This window comes from Seriola aureovittata, chromosome 15, assembly GCF_021018895.1.
Source record: "Seriola aureovittata isolate HTS-2021-v1 ecotype China chromosome 15, ASM2101889v1, whole genome shotgun sequence".
NCBI lineage: Eukaryota > Metazoa > Chordata > Actinopteri > Carangiformes > Carangidae > Seriola > Seriola aureovittata.
This window is the reverse complement of record NC_079378.1, coordinates 7207591-7225938: the sequence shown is the minus strand read 5'-3', so window position 1 is coordinate 7225938 and position 18348 is coordinate 7207591. Positions and strand designations below refer to the sequence as shown.

Sequence of the window (18348 nt, the reverse complement as noted above, 5' to 3'; positions counted from 1 at the left end):
ATTTGTGATCCTCAGCTACATATTCAAAAATGTTCAACATCAGACATCAGCCAATAAATATGCACTAAGCTCCAGCTTTTCGTCTCGTTGCAGTGTCATGCCAATCTAAATGATCTCCACAGATCTGAGGGCATGGAGCAGAGACAACATACTGAGGCATATGTATCACATTGACACAGGACAGCAGCCTGACAGGCGAGCGCTCGTCCAGAATAACAATGAGAGAGACGGCGATGCAATATCGGCACCGTCTCAAAGATACTCTCCCCCTGAGTAGAGAAACAGAAACAGACAGGACCCAATGTACAAAAACATCATGTCTGAGCAAGAAACAACAGAAAATATTGTTCTGCTAAAACCTTTACCACTAACAGTCTCGGCAATTTTGCCCTATTCCACTGAAGGGTACACTCTAAATTCATGAAAGAGGAGAAGAAAGGGAAAATGTCCTCAAAGTCAGATTCATTTGAATATATGAATAATTTAGTGCACCAAAAGATTTGGGGCCCTTAAATTGCAAATAAAAAAAAGCCCTTACTCTTCAGACATTCATAATTCATAAGCTCCATGGCTCAGGCAGAGAGAGACAGGAGGATGTGTGATGCACAACTTCGCCAATAGCAGGTATAGAGGAGACAAGAACAAAAGCTACAACGCAACACTTTGTCTTTTAGTGTAATTAATGAATCAGTTTACGTCTTTTTAGATTTCAGTCAGTCAGTGAATGTGAAATAGTGGTTGACTTTACTCTCGCTCCCTGTCTTCGTCTCTGAATCACTCTGAATAGTTAATTACAGGGAAAGAAAATCCCAGCAGATCCCAAAATGTAAACAATTAAACTTTCATCAAAGGTTCGTAGCATTGTTGTGACATACTCTGATACTCCATAAAATGTTGCCCTCTGGTTACAGATTGGTTAAACAGTCCCTGTGTGTGTGTTATAGTTTACTTTTGGGGACAAATTTCAGACTAAGGACCAGTTCATTGGGGACGGCTTGTCCATAGATAGATAGGTGGATGAATTTATTAATCCCTGGAGGGAAATTAAAATATCATAGCAGCTAGTATACAATAAAAATGACAAGTAGATAAATGAAAATAAATAAGTATATGTATATGGACTAATGTGCAAGGGTGTGAGTACAGGAGTGTTTAGGTGCATCATAGAGATGCATTATAGAGTCTGATTGCCTTAGACAGGAATGACTTTCTATAACGTTCCAATTGAGAAAAACCAGATTATTGGGTTAGTGGTTAAAGTTAGGGTTGGGCAAGTGAATGTAAATCTATGTAATGTCTATGAAAATGTGTGTGTGTGTGTTGTGGTAAATCCTCCCCACTTAATAATTCAAATAAAAATGATTAATTAGAAATTATAATATAATTAAAAAATGATAAGCGTACTTATTGTGCCATCATAAGAAAGACACAGTAAGAGCTCTCAGTCTTGACATAACACTCCTCCGCCTCTTTCAGAGCTCATTTGCTTTTCAGGCCCCTGGCTCATTATAGTTGATGGGCCTTTTAATGGAAGAGATTGGCACTACATTTCAACATCATACTGCTCAACAAAAGATCCTTTGATCCTCATGAGGATCATTAAATAAAGCATTATTCGACTACAAAGACTGCGAAACATTTGACCTTCAGACCAGAAACAAAGAAATATAGGTCAATTCACTGATAGATGAACCGCCTGTAACTTGTGATCACTTCTTCTCATATTTGATGCAGTTTGTTGTTTTTCGTTGTGGGTTTTGAGACTCTTCTCCTCCACATATTAAATAATTTTTGCAGTACACTGATGCCCCTCTGCAGTTTGGCACAGATGATTTGGCCTCTTTGGAGTTCTGTTAGCTGTCTCATGTTGCTTTGAAAACTTTGATATAGAAGTGCTGACTGCCAGCCATCTTTTAGAGCAAATAAACGCTGCTAATTGGCATTCAACCTAAGATGACCCATCTTTTATAACTGTAACTGAGTTTAAAGGAACTATTTGGAAGTTTTTACTATTGCCATACAGCCAAGGTTGGAATTAACAGCTATTTACTTACCAGTCTAGAAGAAACATTGCGAGTTCAGCATCAAACCTCAGTCCTTTACTCACTAAGAGCTGTCTCCAGCAGTGAAAAGCAACCTTTTTATTCTGCTTCTATGTCTATCACTTCTTTTCTTCTACTGAAGTTAGCATGCTAACCAGTTAGCCCTGTCCTGTTTAGACTGTCTCGTCACTGTCCGATACCGAGTCACTATAGCGTCCAGTCTGCCCTGAAGTAGCAGTGCTGCTCAGAGGTAGTATTATAACCTTTTGTCTTGTAAATGCAACGATGGTGGAGGCTCTCGGCAAGACGTTTAAGTAAACAGCTGTTTATGCTAACGCTGGCTATGTAGCAGTAGCAAAACTTACAAATAGCTCCTTTAAGCCCTTTTCTGTGGCGTGTTTGCATTATTATGTCGGACACACACACACACACACACACACACACAGACAGGACATAAGTGGTTGAGAATAACAGCAGACTACATCAAAAGAACAAGAGACTCCTCATGGGAACAGAATGTTCCTGGGCTGTCAATAAAAGTTGCAATCACCCATTCATCTAACAGTGTTCTGATGCAGGGTGAAAGCTCTCATGATGGTGTGTTTTCCTAAATCATTTACTAACCCGGCTGCACGATTACTCACCCCATCTAATGATGGGGAGGATTTGGGGTAAAAATGGCTAAAAATTAGACTGAAAAGACAAAGGACCTCACAATGGCATCTAAAGTAACCAAATATCACTAGCTGCAACTACTAACTAGCTGCATTTAACACACAGATTTCACTCTAACATATGGATCCAGTCATGATCAGTCAGTCTACTTCTCTTTCTGCAAGCGATGGTGGGAAAAATGGTTAAATCTCAGCAGATCAAGTTGCCTTTTCATCCCTTTCATCCTCCAGGTTAGTAGGCTGTTCCACCTTTTTTTTTTTTTTTTAAACTTACTCTGATGAAACGTTTTTTGAGCTCAGGGTGTGAGGCAATCTCAGCTGTGATCTCTTCCAACAGGGGTAACACTAGTAGATGAAGGTGCTGCCGAGAGATGAGACATGTCCATCTTCAGTTGGGAGGATACTCCTTGATGGCACAGTATCATAGAGGTAACGCTCAAACCCGCAGCCCATCTGGCCTCAGCCTGTCACCAGCAATACATCACGCTAATGAAATGGCACCAGCCCAATGCTATCTGTCATAAGCAATCTGCATCTGCTTATGGACTGAACGGAAATGAGGAAGAGGGATAAAAAGACAGAGGAAGACAGAGAGACTCTGTGTCCCCTGAGCAGGTGCCATGTTTATGTTTTTGTGTGGAAGTACGAATGTGTGTGTGTGTGTGTGTGCATGACTCAGTCTCTCCTCTTGGCACAATGCGAACAGATATCGATTTTATTCTGAGAGGAGAAAATAGCCACAGCGGGTCGCCTCATCCCCCATCTCTGCTGGACCAGATAGGTGAGGATGTTTCATCAGTTGTGCGGTAGAACAAAGTTCCATTGCATCTTATCTGTCACAGAGAAAATTACACACTGAGACTTCTCTTTTTTTTCGAGTTTGCCTCTCCCAGCCTTGGCACTTGGGGCAACTGGTATTGATATCTATTTCAGCTTCACAAACTGTGAAATTTCACACAAATGATTAAGGTGGAAAACTGCACGGGGTTGTGAGAATGTGCTTTACACACCTGTAGAAGAGCAACGGGCATAAGAAAAAGGTTGAGTAGGGATGAGAAAAATGACTTCATCACCTTTGACTTTATGATCTCTATCCAGATAATAGCACATGTAATCTTGTAAAGTTTTAATTTAGTTCAAATAAAACAGGCTACTGAGTCATGGTTCTGAGCAATATTGTCCTGGGTGTTATTACAAATACATTTTACAATTGCAGTTTCAGTACTGGCCCTAAGAGATGCGTTATTGAAATGGCCTTTTGTATTCTAGAGAATTTTGTTTTATTTTAATTTCACGAGGTAGCGACTACGCAGCATCTGATTCTCTATCCCAAAGTTTTACCATACAGTCATACTCTCATTATCATTATTATTATTATTACACTGTTGATATTTTAATGCAAACAAAATCGTAGTGTCCAAATGCATGACTACACTATTCCCTGTGCTGTGACGTGAAAGTTAACATGCAAATCATCAAACACTCTGAAAATATTCGTATTATGTTTAAGTCTTATGAACCTGGCTAATTAAGGATTTATTCCCATCAGCCAACCCTCCTCTAGGGAGTAATTTATGGATTACTGCATGATCATAAGCTCTCTGGGGGGAAATGGACCTCTTAATGTAGACAGCGCTTTATATTTGCTTTCCTAATTGTATAGTGTTTGGACTAAAACACACAATCCAACCAGATTAGGCAAAGAAAAAAAAAAAAGATGTGATTTTTGTTTCTATTCTGGTTAAAGGAGGAGCAGAAAAATGGTAAATACACCAAAACAAGTGAAGGAGCCTTCCATCAAATTTAGCTGTCGGGGAAAGTATTAGGAGTGATGGTTGGCAGAAGGTTCAAGAAGCAGCCTTGTGACCAAAAGGTTGCAAATTGGAATCCGTAATCCCCCGTCGCTCCACTGGAGCTGCTCAGCAGAGGCAGCACCATGACAAGACTGTAGTTAATGCCCCTGGGTCCTCCCAAGTTCCTATACCTGCCTCTCTGCTATACCGCCTGTAGTTCCTCTGTGACTTAATAATAATAATAATGATAAATTATAACACTAATAATACTAATAATGATAAATTCAGAGAATAGGAATATGACATCTACATGGTTTGAAGTCAAAGAGAGATCCACAGTTAAGTTGGAGTAAGAGTCAGTATTTTAATCAGCAGAATATTTCACCACTTTGCACCATCTCCTTCCCTGAGGAGTTCGGCTGAGAAAAGGTTCTGTGATAATTTGTAAAATTAGACATAACAGGGTCACATAGTCACATGATCAGTTCATACAGACTTTGTCCTGTTATTTTACCTACTGGGGCGGCAGCCTCAAGGTTAGACTCTGCGTGTTAATATTTGCATAATGTGACAATCTCTGAAAAAAATAACTATTTGACATAAAAAGTCTGCTCGACTTCACTGCTGATGAAAAACATCAGGCTGTCAGCACTGAAGAGAGAGCCTGCCATCTGATGGACAATGGAGAGCTTGCAGGCTGTTAGCAGGTTATTCTTCACTCAGACAAAAACCAACTATATACTATACTGACTTTTTTATTTGCTATTATTATCAATATTACTATCGTTCTTTATGTCTTGTCTATTTTGCAATTATTTTTATCGGGCTGTGTAAATCTCGTTTCTAACTACTTTCAATTGTAATTAATGATGGACCAGTTGTGACTCTGTACTCTGCTATATATTGTCCATTAAGAGGAGATTAGAGTCATTCTGTTCCATCATATATTCTCCCCCCAGTGAGTAACACACACAGACACACACACACAGTCTGACAGGACCCATATGTTGATATTACAAGTGAGGTCAAAACCACTGCGCCATCTCTGCACCTCTGTAGTGATAATTCTTACAAATATTACACTGGTGTGTAAGCAGGTCCACAGGAGGAGGTGTCTGTGTTATCTGCTGGGGCGATCTTTGCTGTGGACTGTGTTCCTGTGTTGTCCGAACCTATTTTTGGATCATTGCCACTCCTCTGTCGTGGGATTGAACCAAATCGCCTCCACAACAACAAAGGCAACGGTATTGACAAGCAGAGTAAATAATGCAGCTCCCAGTTTAACCCCAGCTGAGGACAAAACTGACAGGAAGGCATTTATTCAGAAGAAACATCGCTTTCATCCCTGCTCACCCTCAATTTATTTATTTTTTAATAGGGGGAGAAGGAACTGCAGTCGAGCGCAAGTTACCGGCTTAAGAGAAAATTCATCTTTGAGAACAGACCACTACCAGTATGATAAACATGAGTCAGCACTGCTTTGATAATGACATCAAGTATAAATCTCATACAGATCCTGGAGCAGCTTTCAGTGATGGAAGCAGGAAGAGAAATAGTGGCTGTGGGTCTGTGAGACAGACAGGACACAGATACTGTATAAATATCTAACACTCAGCTAAAATGTAGATGTTTTGCTTGTGCTTTATTGTTCTATCACCTGTCTCCACATGTTTTTTAGGCAACAAGCCATGGGCAGTCGACTCAGTACTATCACCCCTGTCGTCGCCAACGCTGGACCTGCCCGTGACTTTATAGTCTACTCAGCACTTCTACTTTCTGTCGAACTGAAGCCCATCCTGTCAGCACCTACTCTAAGTGTGATACTGCACTTCCTGCCCAATTTACCAGCAGCCCATACATCATTTCATGACATGCAGACAAAAGCTATCTTCAGATCAGTGTCTCTAAAGGGACATTCTGTCCAGCGCCACACCTAAAAAAAATTAAAAAAATCTTCGGGTTTTTCTCTGCTGTTCAACCACAGCAGAGTGAATATATCCTATAGGAATCACATGGGCACTACAAACCATAGCCGAGGTATTCCCAATATGCAGAGAATATCACTTGTGCTTGAGGTAGTCGTGCAAAAAAACACTCAAAATGAAGTCTTATTAATTTAAAAGTTCATTGGAGCTCAGGTACTATTTTTATTTTTAATTACAAAAAAGTATGACCAGAGAACAGCGAGGGGACTAAAAAAAAGAAGAAAAAGAAAACAAGTGAAGGAGAAAAATTTTCCTGATTATATATATTTATATATTTTTTTATAGCTTTTGGTTATCTACTCTGATCCCTACAGACAGCACAGCTTGCATCAGTGTCTTTCTTAAGTTTCTGTAAATATGAAAAAAAACTTCTGAGGCAACAACCAAACTCTGTCCCAGCAAACATCTCCAAAACAAAACTGGACCAGTGTGATAGGGTAGAAAAGTGTGGGCTACTTGCCTTGAAAAAGTGGATGGGTTGTCTTTCTTTTTTTTTTATCTCAGTATGTCCTGAAATAGTTTTCCAGCTGTCTCTGTTGCAGAGGGTGAGGCTATTTTCTTTAAAACATTTGAAAAGTGAAACCTGAGGGGACAGTATCAAAGACAAGTGAGATCAGTGATCCTATAGAGCTGAATTAATTCAACATAATTGTAGAGTTGACCTTCTCAGGGCTGCCTTGCTAATGAAATATTATTACTAATCCACTGTTTGAAGAGGATATTTTTTTTATACAGAATATATACATATATTGTGCCAGATAAAAAGTAAAGTTATGCTTGACCAGGCCAGTAGCATACAAAATGAGGAAAGTTTTAGGGTATATTTTTTAATAGTTTAACAGGCAACCATAAACAGATCAGACCAGCAACAGAAGAAAAGACATGCTGGGGGAGGAGTTCCATAATTAGATAAGGTCTAATCCAATTTATTATAAAGTGGAGCTAAGGTAAATCCAATCAGGGATTTCTGACGTATCACGTCGTCCGTCATCTCTTGCGTTCGGGCACGTGATTGGTAGAAACCGCTCGGAGGAAACAGCTGATTAGTTTACAAGGCAACCTGTAGAAAACCTCGCCGCTGGACAAACCTCGGATATCTAGTAAGCCGCTGTAAGTCGCTTGAACGCAGCCAGAGGTCGCTGTTTGTCTCCAATTTGGTTACAAACAAGAAAGTAAGCGGTCGTTGCTCCGCTCGGGTCGTTAGTGAGTGTTTCCACCTTGTAGCGTTAAGCTGTGAAGTAACTACGCTGATCCTGGTTATGGTGAGTTTGCAGTGAAGAACAGGCGAGAGACTGTTTTATACTTGAAACCGACAGGTCGCTGGGCTGTTGCTCTGTGCTACACTGAAGTGAGACACTGAGTGTACAGCCATGTTTTCTAACTGTTTGTGTCTCTTATTCCCGGCCTTTGATAAATCCTTGTAACCATGGTAATGATGCTTCTGACACCTTCAGCGAATCTGCGCCCGGGAGAATTTATAGATTAGAGTCTAAGTATAGAGTTTCACAGACCACTTCACTGAATCTGAATGCTTACAGCTGGACTTAATTTGAATACATACACAACACATACACAACATATTCCTGTAGATTTCAGTACTGCTTTACTGTAGTCAGGGAAACCATAAACTTACCACCTAAACAATATTACTAGCATCCCTGCTGCTGCTGCTGCTGCAGCAGTCTCCAACCTTTTTTCTTGTAACCCTTTAAAGTAAAGCAGTGTCTTCTGGATTATGTGCTTGAATTGCTATGAGTCATGTTTCTTTCCCAGATTGTTTAATTTAAATGATTTTTGTAGGCCTAAAGTCTTAAAACAATTCGTTTGTTTCACAATAAAAACCAATCATTTGTGTAATTACAGTTAGCTTTATTTCTGATTGCCTTAGATTCATCTTTATTGCTTTTTTCAGTTTACAGATATACATTAAAGACAATGAACAGAATACTTCACACATATAGGATATAAGGTAACAAAAAAAAAACCCTAAAAACAAATAAGAATTAAATAAATGAATTTCACTGTTTCCTTTTTTAAAGATGAACTTCAGCACAAATGCCCATTACGGCAGTCACACTAGCAAAGAAAATGTTCCACCGTCAAGCAAAATGGATGCATCACAGGTCCAGAAAGCCAGGCAGCGGACAGTGCTTGGTGTTTTGTCAGAAAATGAGCAGCGTGGTCGATCCCTCAGCAAGGTAAGGGAGAATGACACATAGGAGGGCATAAAATGTTAGTAATTTTTAATTCACTTTCCCCTCACAGAACTGTCACATTTTGACTTCATGTTGCAGTCATGCTTCCTCATTTTTCACCACAGGGAAGCCAATTTTCCAAACACAGCTCGATCTCAGACAGCTCTCAGCACACCTTTCTCGGCTGTACCTCCAGTTCCAGCTATGATGTTTATGTTGAAGAGGCTTGTGAAGTTGTTCTTGCGGCTTCTGGTCAAGAAGTTGTGTCTGACAACTATTACCGAGATACTGAAACCGCTGCCCTGCAAAACGAAGGGCTGAGACTCCTGCTGGAGCTTAGTTCAAGTGAGTTTGCCCTATACAAAAACATCTATCAAGACCTCCAAGTGAGACTTTCTTCTTGGTATGCCTTTTATTTTTATCACCCAGCTGCTGTTCACCCTCGCAGGTTCATGCCTGGATGCTTCTATGCAGTCTGAAAAAGATGAATCCCTGATGTCAGAGGAGGTGCTGTGTGTGTCTGAGTATGCAGAGGACATTTACCGACACTTGAGGGAGAGTGAAGTGCGAAATTATCTGAACTATGAGCACTGAATCATTTCTACCATGTTACTGTGTATGGTTATCATTAAATACACTGCAAATACCTCATGAGAACTGCTTTTCTTTCTAAATGCCAGTTGAAGTTGAAGCCTCTTCCAGGCTACTTGGAGAAACATCCGGAGATCACCAGTGGCATGCGGCTCATCCTGGTGGACTGGCTGGTGGAAGTCGTCCAGGAGTACAAGCTCCGTTCTGAAACTCTGCATCTTGCTGTCAACTATTTGGACCGCTTTCTGTCCTGCACGGCGTATGTAAAACGGGGCAAGCTGCAGCTGGTTGGCACAGCTGCATTACTGATCGCTTCGTAAGTACATGTTTAAGTTTCTTATGTTTCTAACTGATACTTTTCCTGTCCAGTTCGGGCACTGATTTGTGAAAAACACTTGTACTCTTGGTAAAACTCTTCCTTATGGAAAAGTGTCAACTCGATGACTGATGGTAACTTACAGTCTGATGTCTTCTGATCTTTCACCCTGTAGAAAATATGAGGAGATCTTCCCTCCCGAGCTGAATGACTTTGTGTACATCACAGACAGCACCTACACCAAGAAGCAGTTGGTTCGAATGGAGCATGTTTTCCTAAGAGTGCTGGCCTTCAAGATGGCCGCACCAACTACAAACCAGTTCCTTCGCCTTTTCATGTCCATCCACTCTGTCTGTGCCACCACAGAGAACCTGGCCCTGGTCAGTGAAATCAATCACTCTAATGTCAGCCACACTTTTTGGGTTTATGCTCACTGCCTTTGAAGATACAGTTTTCCATTTCCCTTGATCATATTTTGGTTCGTTTTTTTTTTTTGCTGCCTCTAGTATGTAGCAGAGTTAAGCCTGCTGGAAATTGAACCATTCCTACAGTACAGCCCATCTATAGTGGCAGCTGGAGCCTACTGCCTGGCCTCCTATACTGTAAACAAATCTCACTGGGTAAGTTTGTTCAGATCATTGTTTTGAGTGCTAAAAGTCCCTTTTATGAGAATCTCTTAAGGACTTTTTTTTAAGTCTTTCTTTTCATATCTTAGCCTGAATCCTTATGTGTGTTTACTGGCTATACCATGGCTGAAATTGAGCCCTGCGTGACTGACCTCCACAAGCTACACATCAGTGCAGAGAGTCACCCACAACAGGCCGTCAGAGAAAAATTTAAGAATTCAAAGTAAGGTGTGGCTTGTAGGTTTTGTCTGGGTTGTTATTGCATCCCAGGGCACAATTTTACCTTTATGAATGGATGTCTTTTTTTCTCTCCCTTTACAGGTATTGTCGTGTTTCGTGGATCACTCCACCTGCCGTTCTGCCTTTCCTATGAATCACTGCTCCACCCTTCTTCTGACGCTTCTGACAGAACAAAACAAACCCAACTGATTCTTTGTCAGTCCCATACATGCCACACCCCTCTGGACACTTTCTTGCTTTAATTAATTAATTTTTTTGTAGTTTATGCAAATACAAAAAAATATATATAAAGAAACTACTTCTGATACTTGCAGATATCCATGCAAAAGGTTTTTAAAACTCGTAAGTCATTAGTTGTAACACATGCTTATATTTTGAATGATACAAAATTCATGTTCAATCATGAATTATTGTAACCTTTATTTTCCATATGTCATGTCTCAGTGTAATGCTACGTGTCTTTCAAAATAAAGTTTTTATGAAAATTATTATTATTTTAACGTGCAGCTATCCGTTTTATTTTGAAAGTTTTGTCCGGAAGCCGTTTTTGTCTTCTGGTTGCTTTTGACGTTTGAGTTTTGCTGTGGGGGTGCGTCAAGTTAAATCAGTGAGAGAAGTGAAAGCATAATGATGTGAGTAGGAGCATTTTCAAGTGAAGTTACAGAAGAACTGACGAAAACTGAAATTAAGGAATCTGAACACATTTATTTATTGTTTGTTTTTTTTTCTTTCCCGGTATATTAAAGTTTGGCTGAAAGGTAAGTCTGACCTAAGTTATAACTATCATCTCTGCCCAGTGGTCAGGTGTGACGTATGAATAGGTAACAGTTGTTGTTGTTGTTGTTGTTTGATACATTTAATACTAACATGAAGACTACATGTGTAAACGCTGGCATTTTTTTTCAAATGGAAATCCCATGTCAAGTGAAATCTCTCATGCAAGTTCACGGTCTTGTTGATCAGGTAAAACCTGATGTGTGTGTCAGCTAGCTCCGGGCATTTACAGCCATTGCTAGCCGCCAGCAACATTTACATTACATAGATTTTTCTCACATTAACTCATCTCCCTGCCCGTGATGCGGTCAGTGTTGAAAATCCATTCAAGTTTTTCTCTAACATGCAGCCTAAAGCAACAACTTGTCCTGTTCACACCTGATTTCGGTGGGTTTCTTGGTGACAGGTACTAGTCACCATCATCCTGTACTAATACTTTTATGTTTTTAATCTTATAATCCCAACTGTTTCCCATCCAAACTGTTAATTTTCAAAACAGAAACTACAGTCCCCCAATAACTCAATAATTAACATTTGTGTGTTTTAGAAAATAAAAACAACAAATAAATGACTAATGTTAGTTATCTTCATGTGATTGGTTATTACTATAAAAATCTTTGGAGATAACTATCTCCATTCTTCTCTTTCTAGTCACTGTATCCCATCTTTTTCTCAGTATGGCAGAGCCTGCTGAGCTGCTGCTCATCAAGGACCAGTATGAGTTGGCGTTTCACTCCCTGAGTCGTGGGCTAACAGCTGAAGAGGCCGGGAAAAGAGAGGAGGCCCTGGAGTATTACAGAAAGGGCCGACAGCACCTTACCCAAGGAGTGGAAGTTCCCACTGGGGGGGAGAGGCACCAGGGAGTGGCCTGGGACACGGCCAGGCAGCTTCAACAGAGAATGAGGGACACTCTGAGTACTGTAAACACCCACCTCTCTGACCTGGAGACCTCTCAGCTGACAACAGGAGGCCAGAGGGACCGACTGTTGATGGATCTTCCTCCTAATCTTTATCCAGACCTGGCACCTAACAGTCACCCTCCCCACAGCTCTCTCCACCATCTATACCCCACCATACCCCCTACCAACCAGAACACTACCCCAACCCCAAATACAGCCCCTGTCAGACCTGCTTCCCCTGCTCTACCACCCAGACGTATGCACCCTGCAGTGGCCCCAGAAACTATAGCCATGGCTCACCCAGGGGACCAGCCTCCAGCTTACACACCAGTGCCGACAGACGGGCACCGTAGCCTGGCTTATGGTACTGCTGGAGGTGGCCTTGAGTCAGGAAAGCAGACTGGAGCAGCAGCAAGACGAGATGGAAACGAGCTGCTTTACATTCCCTCTGGGGTGCAGATGTTTTTCGTGGCACCAGATGGACAGGTCAGCTCCCTGTCTAATCCAGGGTACCTTCGCATCATCGCATTTGATAGTGAGAGCAAGGTTTCAACTGCAGGAAGACCCTCAGCATTTCTACATGTAAGTACAGTATGCTATAATAAAGATTTACTATCATTCGTATCTGCTACTTGAGCAAAGCCTTTTCCCTGGGCATGTATCCTGGAGGTGTGTAGATGTGAACACCACTTGAACCACTTGATCACTATTAGTCCAGTTTTATAACTATGAGTCATTATGTTGGTCTGTATATGAGTTGTAGTCACAAAGAAATTTTCTGCTTATAAATGATGATTTTTTTTTCTACTTCATAACCTAAGAGGTTTTTTCATGATTTGCACTTATTTATACTGAATTTGTTGACTGAATAAGCACATTACGATTAGTGCTGCAACTACTAATTATGTACATCAAGGATTAATCTGATGATTAGTTTCTGAATTTATCAGTTTGGTTTATAAACCTAAGAAAACAGTGAAACACACCTCATACAGTTTCCTAGAGCCGAAGCTGATGTTCTCTGTCAACCAATGGTCTGAAACACAAAGATAGATATTACAGTCATATGAATACATCACATTTGAGGAAAAATAATCAGTGAATTTTTGGCATTTTTGCTTGATCAGTTATCAATTTTTAATCAAAGTTACAGATTCATTTGGGCCCCAGTTATAGTGTATTAAATGCTTTACACTTGATCTGTTGAAGATAAAATTGGTCGTCCAGATGTTAAAACATTATATATTTTTTTTATAATTTATTTCAGTGTTTAGAATATATTTGAGTGATGTATAATGTAACATATTTGCAGATTAAATGAGCTGTCCCATTGCACATCTGATGTATTTATGTTTGAGCAGCATTATTTTCCATTATGTTGTAACATAATCTCTGTAGGTTGTAGCCTGTTAGCAGAAAATAGATATTGAAGTTTTTAAGTGTCTACAACTATTATGGCAAAAGCCCCCATCACAAAGTATGACTTTATCAGCTCTGATCTTAATCATATGAAGCCGTCTGCCAACCTGCTACTTCTCTGTGATGATTTTTGTATTGAGTCAATATAAAACTCGTAAACAACAATAATGTATTCTGGCACCTCCACAAAGAGCGTATTATGTCATGTTGTATACTGCAGTCTACCCCATGACTCTGTTTCCTATCACACCAGGCCGATGGGCCGCTCTCCTGTATTCTGGCCCTGCTTTGTTTCCCAGCAAGACAATGGTCCCATTAACAGATGACTCTGCGCTTCTGTTGTGCTGCCGGTCAGTGCACTGCGCCCTCACAGGGGTCACACTGTCGGGCAGCATACCAGTGGCACGATGCAGCAGCAAGTCTGTATTGATATTATCTTTGTATGGATGACTGACATAAGTCCTGATGGGGCTTAAACCCTGTAATGCATCTTTGAGTCTAGGTGACACTTTGCCTGCTGGGAGATGATAATCTTACTAGAAAAACAACATGTTAACTTAACCCTAAACTGCCCATTCAAATATGTAAGTGGGAAAATACTGCTGGACAAGGTATGATTTTCAATTCTCAGCTTATGAATTTCCCCATGGAGAATAATAAGGATAAATAACAAATGAGGACTCAACAGAAGCCATCATATCCTGCTTTCCTGTCTAAATTCTGAAATCTGAGAATAGTGGATGTGAGGTGAATCTCACTAGTTTTCATTAAAATCAGCTACAACCGATGATCAGTGGAATGAATACAACCTCTTTGGTTATGATGGTACATGGGTGATGACTCCTGACCTAGAGGCCTTCATCTTTCCCAACCTCTTACTCTTGTTTTTGTGTTTTCAAGGTGTGTGACTGGCTGTACCCACTGTCAGCAGACACTCCAGTGCTGTTGGCTAACTCCGGGATCTTCATGTTCCCTGACTCTTTGGCGGAGACTCCGGGGTCCTATGTGGGCATAGTGTTGTCATCTGAACTGCCTGCTGCCGACCGAGAGATGTTTCAGGACCTCCTGTCACAGCTGGCTGAACTCAGGGTCCAGGTCAGTCTTTACTGTCAGGATTGAGCAGATCTAAGGATGCGTATTCTTGTGGGTGGAGCAAATACTTTAGAACTGGTATGTTAAGGGTGTTTTCTGTGTTTAAAGAATGTGTCATAGTGTAAAAATGTGGTCCTTCTTTTTTTAAAGATCTTGACCGTTATAAATACCCATCCATTTGCGATGTCACCCGGTAACAAAAATAAACAATGTCCTGTAAAACTGAAACCTCAATTTTTGATGTGATCAGGCTGTTACACCGCATGCACTACTGTTTTTAGATATACAGGGTGTGCCACTTTTATTTCTCAGGTCCTCTGGAGATACAAAACAGTTTTCATGTTGTGGGTAAAAACAAACATGTCCTGGGACAGGAATGTACTGTATGTTATCCGTTTGGGTGTACGCATATATTAAAATCAATATATGATGGGCCCTCTCATGACAACCATTTAGCATATGGCTTAATGTATTCCCTGACAGGGTCCAGAGGGGGCAGGATCAGAGGTCGTCAACCTGAGTATGAAAGTCCCCCTTGGTCCCCCAGAAGAGCAAAAAAAACTGTCAGTGCCAACTGGGGAGAAGGACAAACTACCACTTCCTGGATGGAGTGAGAAGATGGCACAAGGAATCTTGTCAGGTGTGTTTAAGTCCTGACAGAGGAAAAAAAAATCTAAGCAAAATATCTCTACTCAAGTTGTACACAGACTAAATACACAGTAGTTGTTCCCGTGTCTACAAAAATGACCACTAGATGGTGTTGTTTACTAATGCAACAAGCTTTCCTGAAGGCAAAGGGTGTTCAACCACCTCTTGCTTTGACTGCAATTGACATCTTGACAAAACAACAATTGATGATATTTCCAATGTACATTTGTCAACCAAAATGTTTAGGAGCTACAAAGTTGAGTGAAGGGTTTGCAAAAGGAGCAGAGGCCACAGGTAGAGCCATTCAAAAAGGAGCAGCCAAGATCCGGGACCACATCACACCTGAGGAAACTCCTTCAGAGGTCAGCCCCCGGGTCACCAAAAGTCTGCAGGTGGCTAAACAGGCCACCGGAGGTGCTGTGCGAGTCAGCCAGTTTTTGGGTAAGGACTTAAACTAATATATAAAGGACTAGAAATCATCCCACAGAGAATATAACCATCCATACAATAAGTACAAGGTCCAGAATTTTGTTTCAGAGAACTTGACCAAAATAATGGTAAAGATATAAACTGCTTGTTTGCATGACGGAAAAAACCCTCATAAATGCTTGATTTTCTTTTTTCTTTCTTTCTTTTTCTTTCAGTGCATGCCATTAGTTTCTTGTGCTGCACATTAATATGCTGTGTACTTATGTGTGCCTCTCCTTGTGTAACTGTGTATATCTACAGTTAATGGAGTGAGCACTGTGGCAGGACATGTGGCAGAGAAAATGGCGCCCCATGTGAAGAAACAAGGCGCCAAGCTGGTCCCAGAGTCTATGAGGAAGAGCAAAGAGGGCCAGGCGTCCAATTTTGATGGAGCCAAATTTGTGGCAGCCAGCAGTATACAAGGTATATACCAGCAGAAAAGAACATTTCAGGATTAAGCATGAAGTAGTAGTAATATTGTACAACGTCTTACACTGTTCTCATATCATTAGCTCTGTCTAACACAAAAATATCATGCTTTGGCATTTTAAATGTTTGATTAAAGGCGGCTAATCAAAGTCTTTTTTAGAAAACTCAATATTTTTTCGTTTATATCCAAACCAGGTTTCTCTACTATTTGGTCCAGTCTGGAGACCGGAGCAAAGCTTGTTGGCAAAAGTGTTGCAGCAGAGACTGTCACAACTGTGAAGTACAAGTAAGCATGAAGTTATTTTATCACATATATATTTGAACATGAGGTTTTCCAATTTCTATTGACATTTCCAACTTCCGCTTCTTTATTGATAGAAATAATATCATTAATCTTTAATTAATTATTATGGATCTTGTCTTCAGCCTGTTTCTGAATCTATTTGGTCACTGAGCAACAGCAGAACACTGGAGCAGAAACCAGTCTTACAGTGGCCTACTGTGTTGCTTCTTCTTGGTACGTTGGGTAACTGACCTGCTTTCACACCTATTTCTTTTCAGATTCAAGGGCTTAGGGAATCTAATAAACATGTCCAGCAACATATGACTGCACGGGGGAGTAAAGGCAAAGACTTGTGAACTAACTGCTGACCTTGCTCAACCTTTTCGTGCACACTCTTTTCACTAGCTCAGATCAAGTCAGAAAATAACCCGAAATAAAATGTAATCAAAATCTACAAAATCTAACAACTAACACAGAAACTGACTTTTGTTGATTCGTCTATATCTGGACAAAGTATGTATTTTGGGTTCTTTTTTGACTTGGTGTAGTGTCTTTCCAGTTAAATGTCTGCTTGTGTTGGGTGGTAATGCTCTTGCTGTTCATGCTATCTGTAGCCTTTTCTCCTTTTGTTACTAATAAAACTGCTACACAGTATGATATGACTATGTTTTTCTTGAACTACGATTTGTTGGCGTGAATGACAACAGAACAAACATTACATACTCGCTCCAGCGTTTCAAGTCCGTACACATCCTCATTTATTTTCTTACACCAAACCACTCTTTTCCTAACGCCACCATTATTTGTGGTGAAGGTACGGTGATGACGCAAGCCAAGCCACAGACACAGCTCTCCGGTCAGTGGCAAATGTTGGTGTGACTGCACACAACATTGACAATCTGGGCATCAAAGCCTTCCTGAAGACAACAGGCAAGGCGACAGCGAAGGCCATGGTCAAAGGCTCGGGAGGACAGTCAGCAGAAACTGAGGGGAAAGAGGCGCAGAGACAAGAACATCAAGCAGAGACTGAGGGAGAAGGAAAAGCAGAAGAGGAGAAAGAGTTGAAAAAATAGATTCCCACAGGACTTTAATGCTTTACTGGAAGGTTTCAGATGGGTGGGTCACTACCTCATTTGCAGTTTTATAAAAGTAAATATAGGCCATTAGTGTTTTTGGAATAGACACTGTCTTGTATTAATTATGGCTGTAAACTAAACAAGACAAAACCAATGATGTTTTTGTGGTAGTATAATAGGCTTGTGATTGTATATTTATATATAGTTGGCTATGTATTTTCTCTGTGTTGTATGTGACAAAATATTCACTATGTATACCAGTTAACATGTTGCTTTACCAGTAGAGTTATAGCTATAGCCTGATATGACCTCATCTATATTAAAATCTGTATGAAAGTTGCCTTAATAATTTTAAGAAATACACACAAACTTTGTATATAGAAATATAAATTAATATAAATTTCATATTTAACCTATTTTTGTATATGAGATGTCCAAGGTGTTGTAACAGAGAAAAAAATGTATGGAAAATGTTGCTGTCTCTCTCTCTCTTGCTTGCGCGCGGGCATACTCACACCAGACACACACACACACACACACACACACACACACACACACACACACACGCACACACGCACACACACACGTCTGCTGAACTCTGCTTGTTTTGGTATTGTAATTAGATCCTCTGCAAGATAAATGGCCTTTATAGACCATTAATGTAGGATGTTGAATTAAGAGCTCGGTATACTGTATGGAGGAAGTTAATTTTCAGACCCAATTAAGCGCGAAATGAACTGTATATACTGAATATAAAGAAAAGTAATGCACCGATTCATTAATGTGCTGTCATTTTTA

At 40.4% G+C, this 18348-nt stretch overlaps 2 protein-coding genes across 5 annotated transcripts; both read left to right on the top strand.

Annotated features, from left to right (window-relative positions):
• The first annotated feature begins 7498 nt into the window (after positions 1-7498).
• On the top strand, positions 7499-10950 carry ccna1 (cyclin A1). Of its 2 annotated transcripts, XM_056398443.1 has the most exons (9): positions 7538-7756; positions 8534-8692; positions 8815-9034; positions 9138-9253; positions 9370-9596; positions 9772-9976; positions 10103-10216; positions 10312-10445; positions 10544-10942. In XM_056398443.1, the coding sequence occupies exons 1-9, from the start codon at positions 7754-7756 to the stop codon at positions 10593-10595; spliced, it is 1230 nt and encodes a 409-aa protein (XP_056254418.1). In that variant the 5' UTR covers positions 7538-7753; the 3' UTR covers positions 10596-10942. The 2 variants fall into 2 exon arrangements, with proteins under 2 accessions (XP_056254419.1, XP_056254418.1); XM_056398444.1 differs by lacking the exon at positions 10312-10445 and having other exon boundaries at positions 7499-7756; positions 10544-10950.
• A 109-nt stretch (positions 10951-11059) lies between these two features.
• Positions 11060-18333, top strand: sparta (spartin a). Of its 3 annotated transcripts, none has more exons than XM_056398441.1 (8): positions 11060-11220; positions 11913-12717; positions 14455-14649; positions 15130-15286; positions 15541-15735; positions 16024-16185; positions 16387-16477; positions 17289-18333. In XM_056398441.1, exons 2-8 carry the CDS (start codon positions 11914-11916, stop codon positions 17545-17547), a joined length of 1863 nt encoding a protein of 620 aa, XP_056254416.1. In that variant the 5' UTR covers positions 11060-11220; position 11913; the 3' UTR covers positions 17548-18333. The 3 variants fall into 3 exon arrangements, with proteins under 3 accessions (XP_056254416.1, XP_056254415.1, XP_056254417.1); XM_056398440.1 differs by having other exon boundaries at positions 11888-12717; XM_056398442.1 differs by lacking the exon at positions 17289-18333 and adding an exon at positions 16753-17128 and having other exon boundaries at positions 11063-11220; positions 11888-12717.
• Positions 18334-18348: the final 15 nt, after the last annotated feature.

Coding starts and splice junctions, on each gene's coding strand:
- ccna1 (XM_056398443.1), top strand. Junction 9,597..9,771: donor GCTGCATTACTGATCGCTTC/GTAAGTACATGT, acceptor TTCACCCTGTAG/AAAATATGAGGAGATCTTCC. Junction 10,217..10,311: donor CTGTAAACAAATCTCACTGG/GTAAGTTTGTTC, acceptor TTCATATCTTAG/CCTGAATCCTTATGTGTGTT.
- sparta (XM_056398441.1), top strand. CDS start 11,914: ATGGCAGAGCCTGCTGAGCTGCTGCTCATCAAGGACCAGTATGAGTTG. Junction 14,650..15,129: donor TGGCTGAACTCAGGGTCCAG/GTCAGTCTTTAC, acceptor ATTCCCTGACAG/GGTCCAGAGGGGGCAGGATC. Junction 16,186..16,386: donor GGCAGCCAGCAGTATACAAG/GTATATACCAGC, acceptor TATCCAAACCAG/GTTTCTCTACTATTTGGTCC.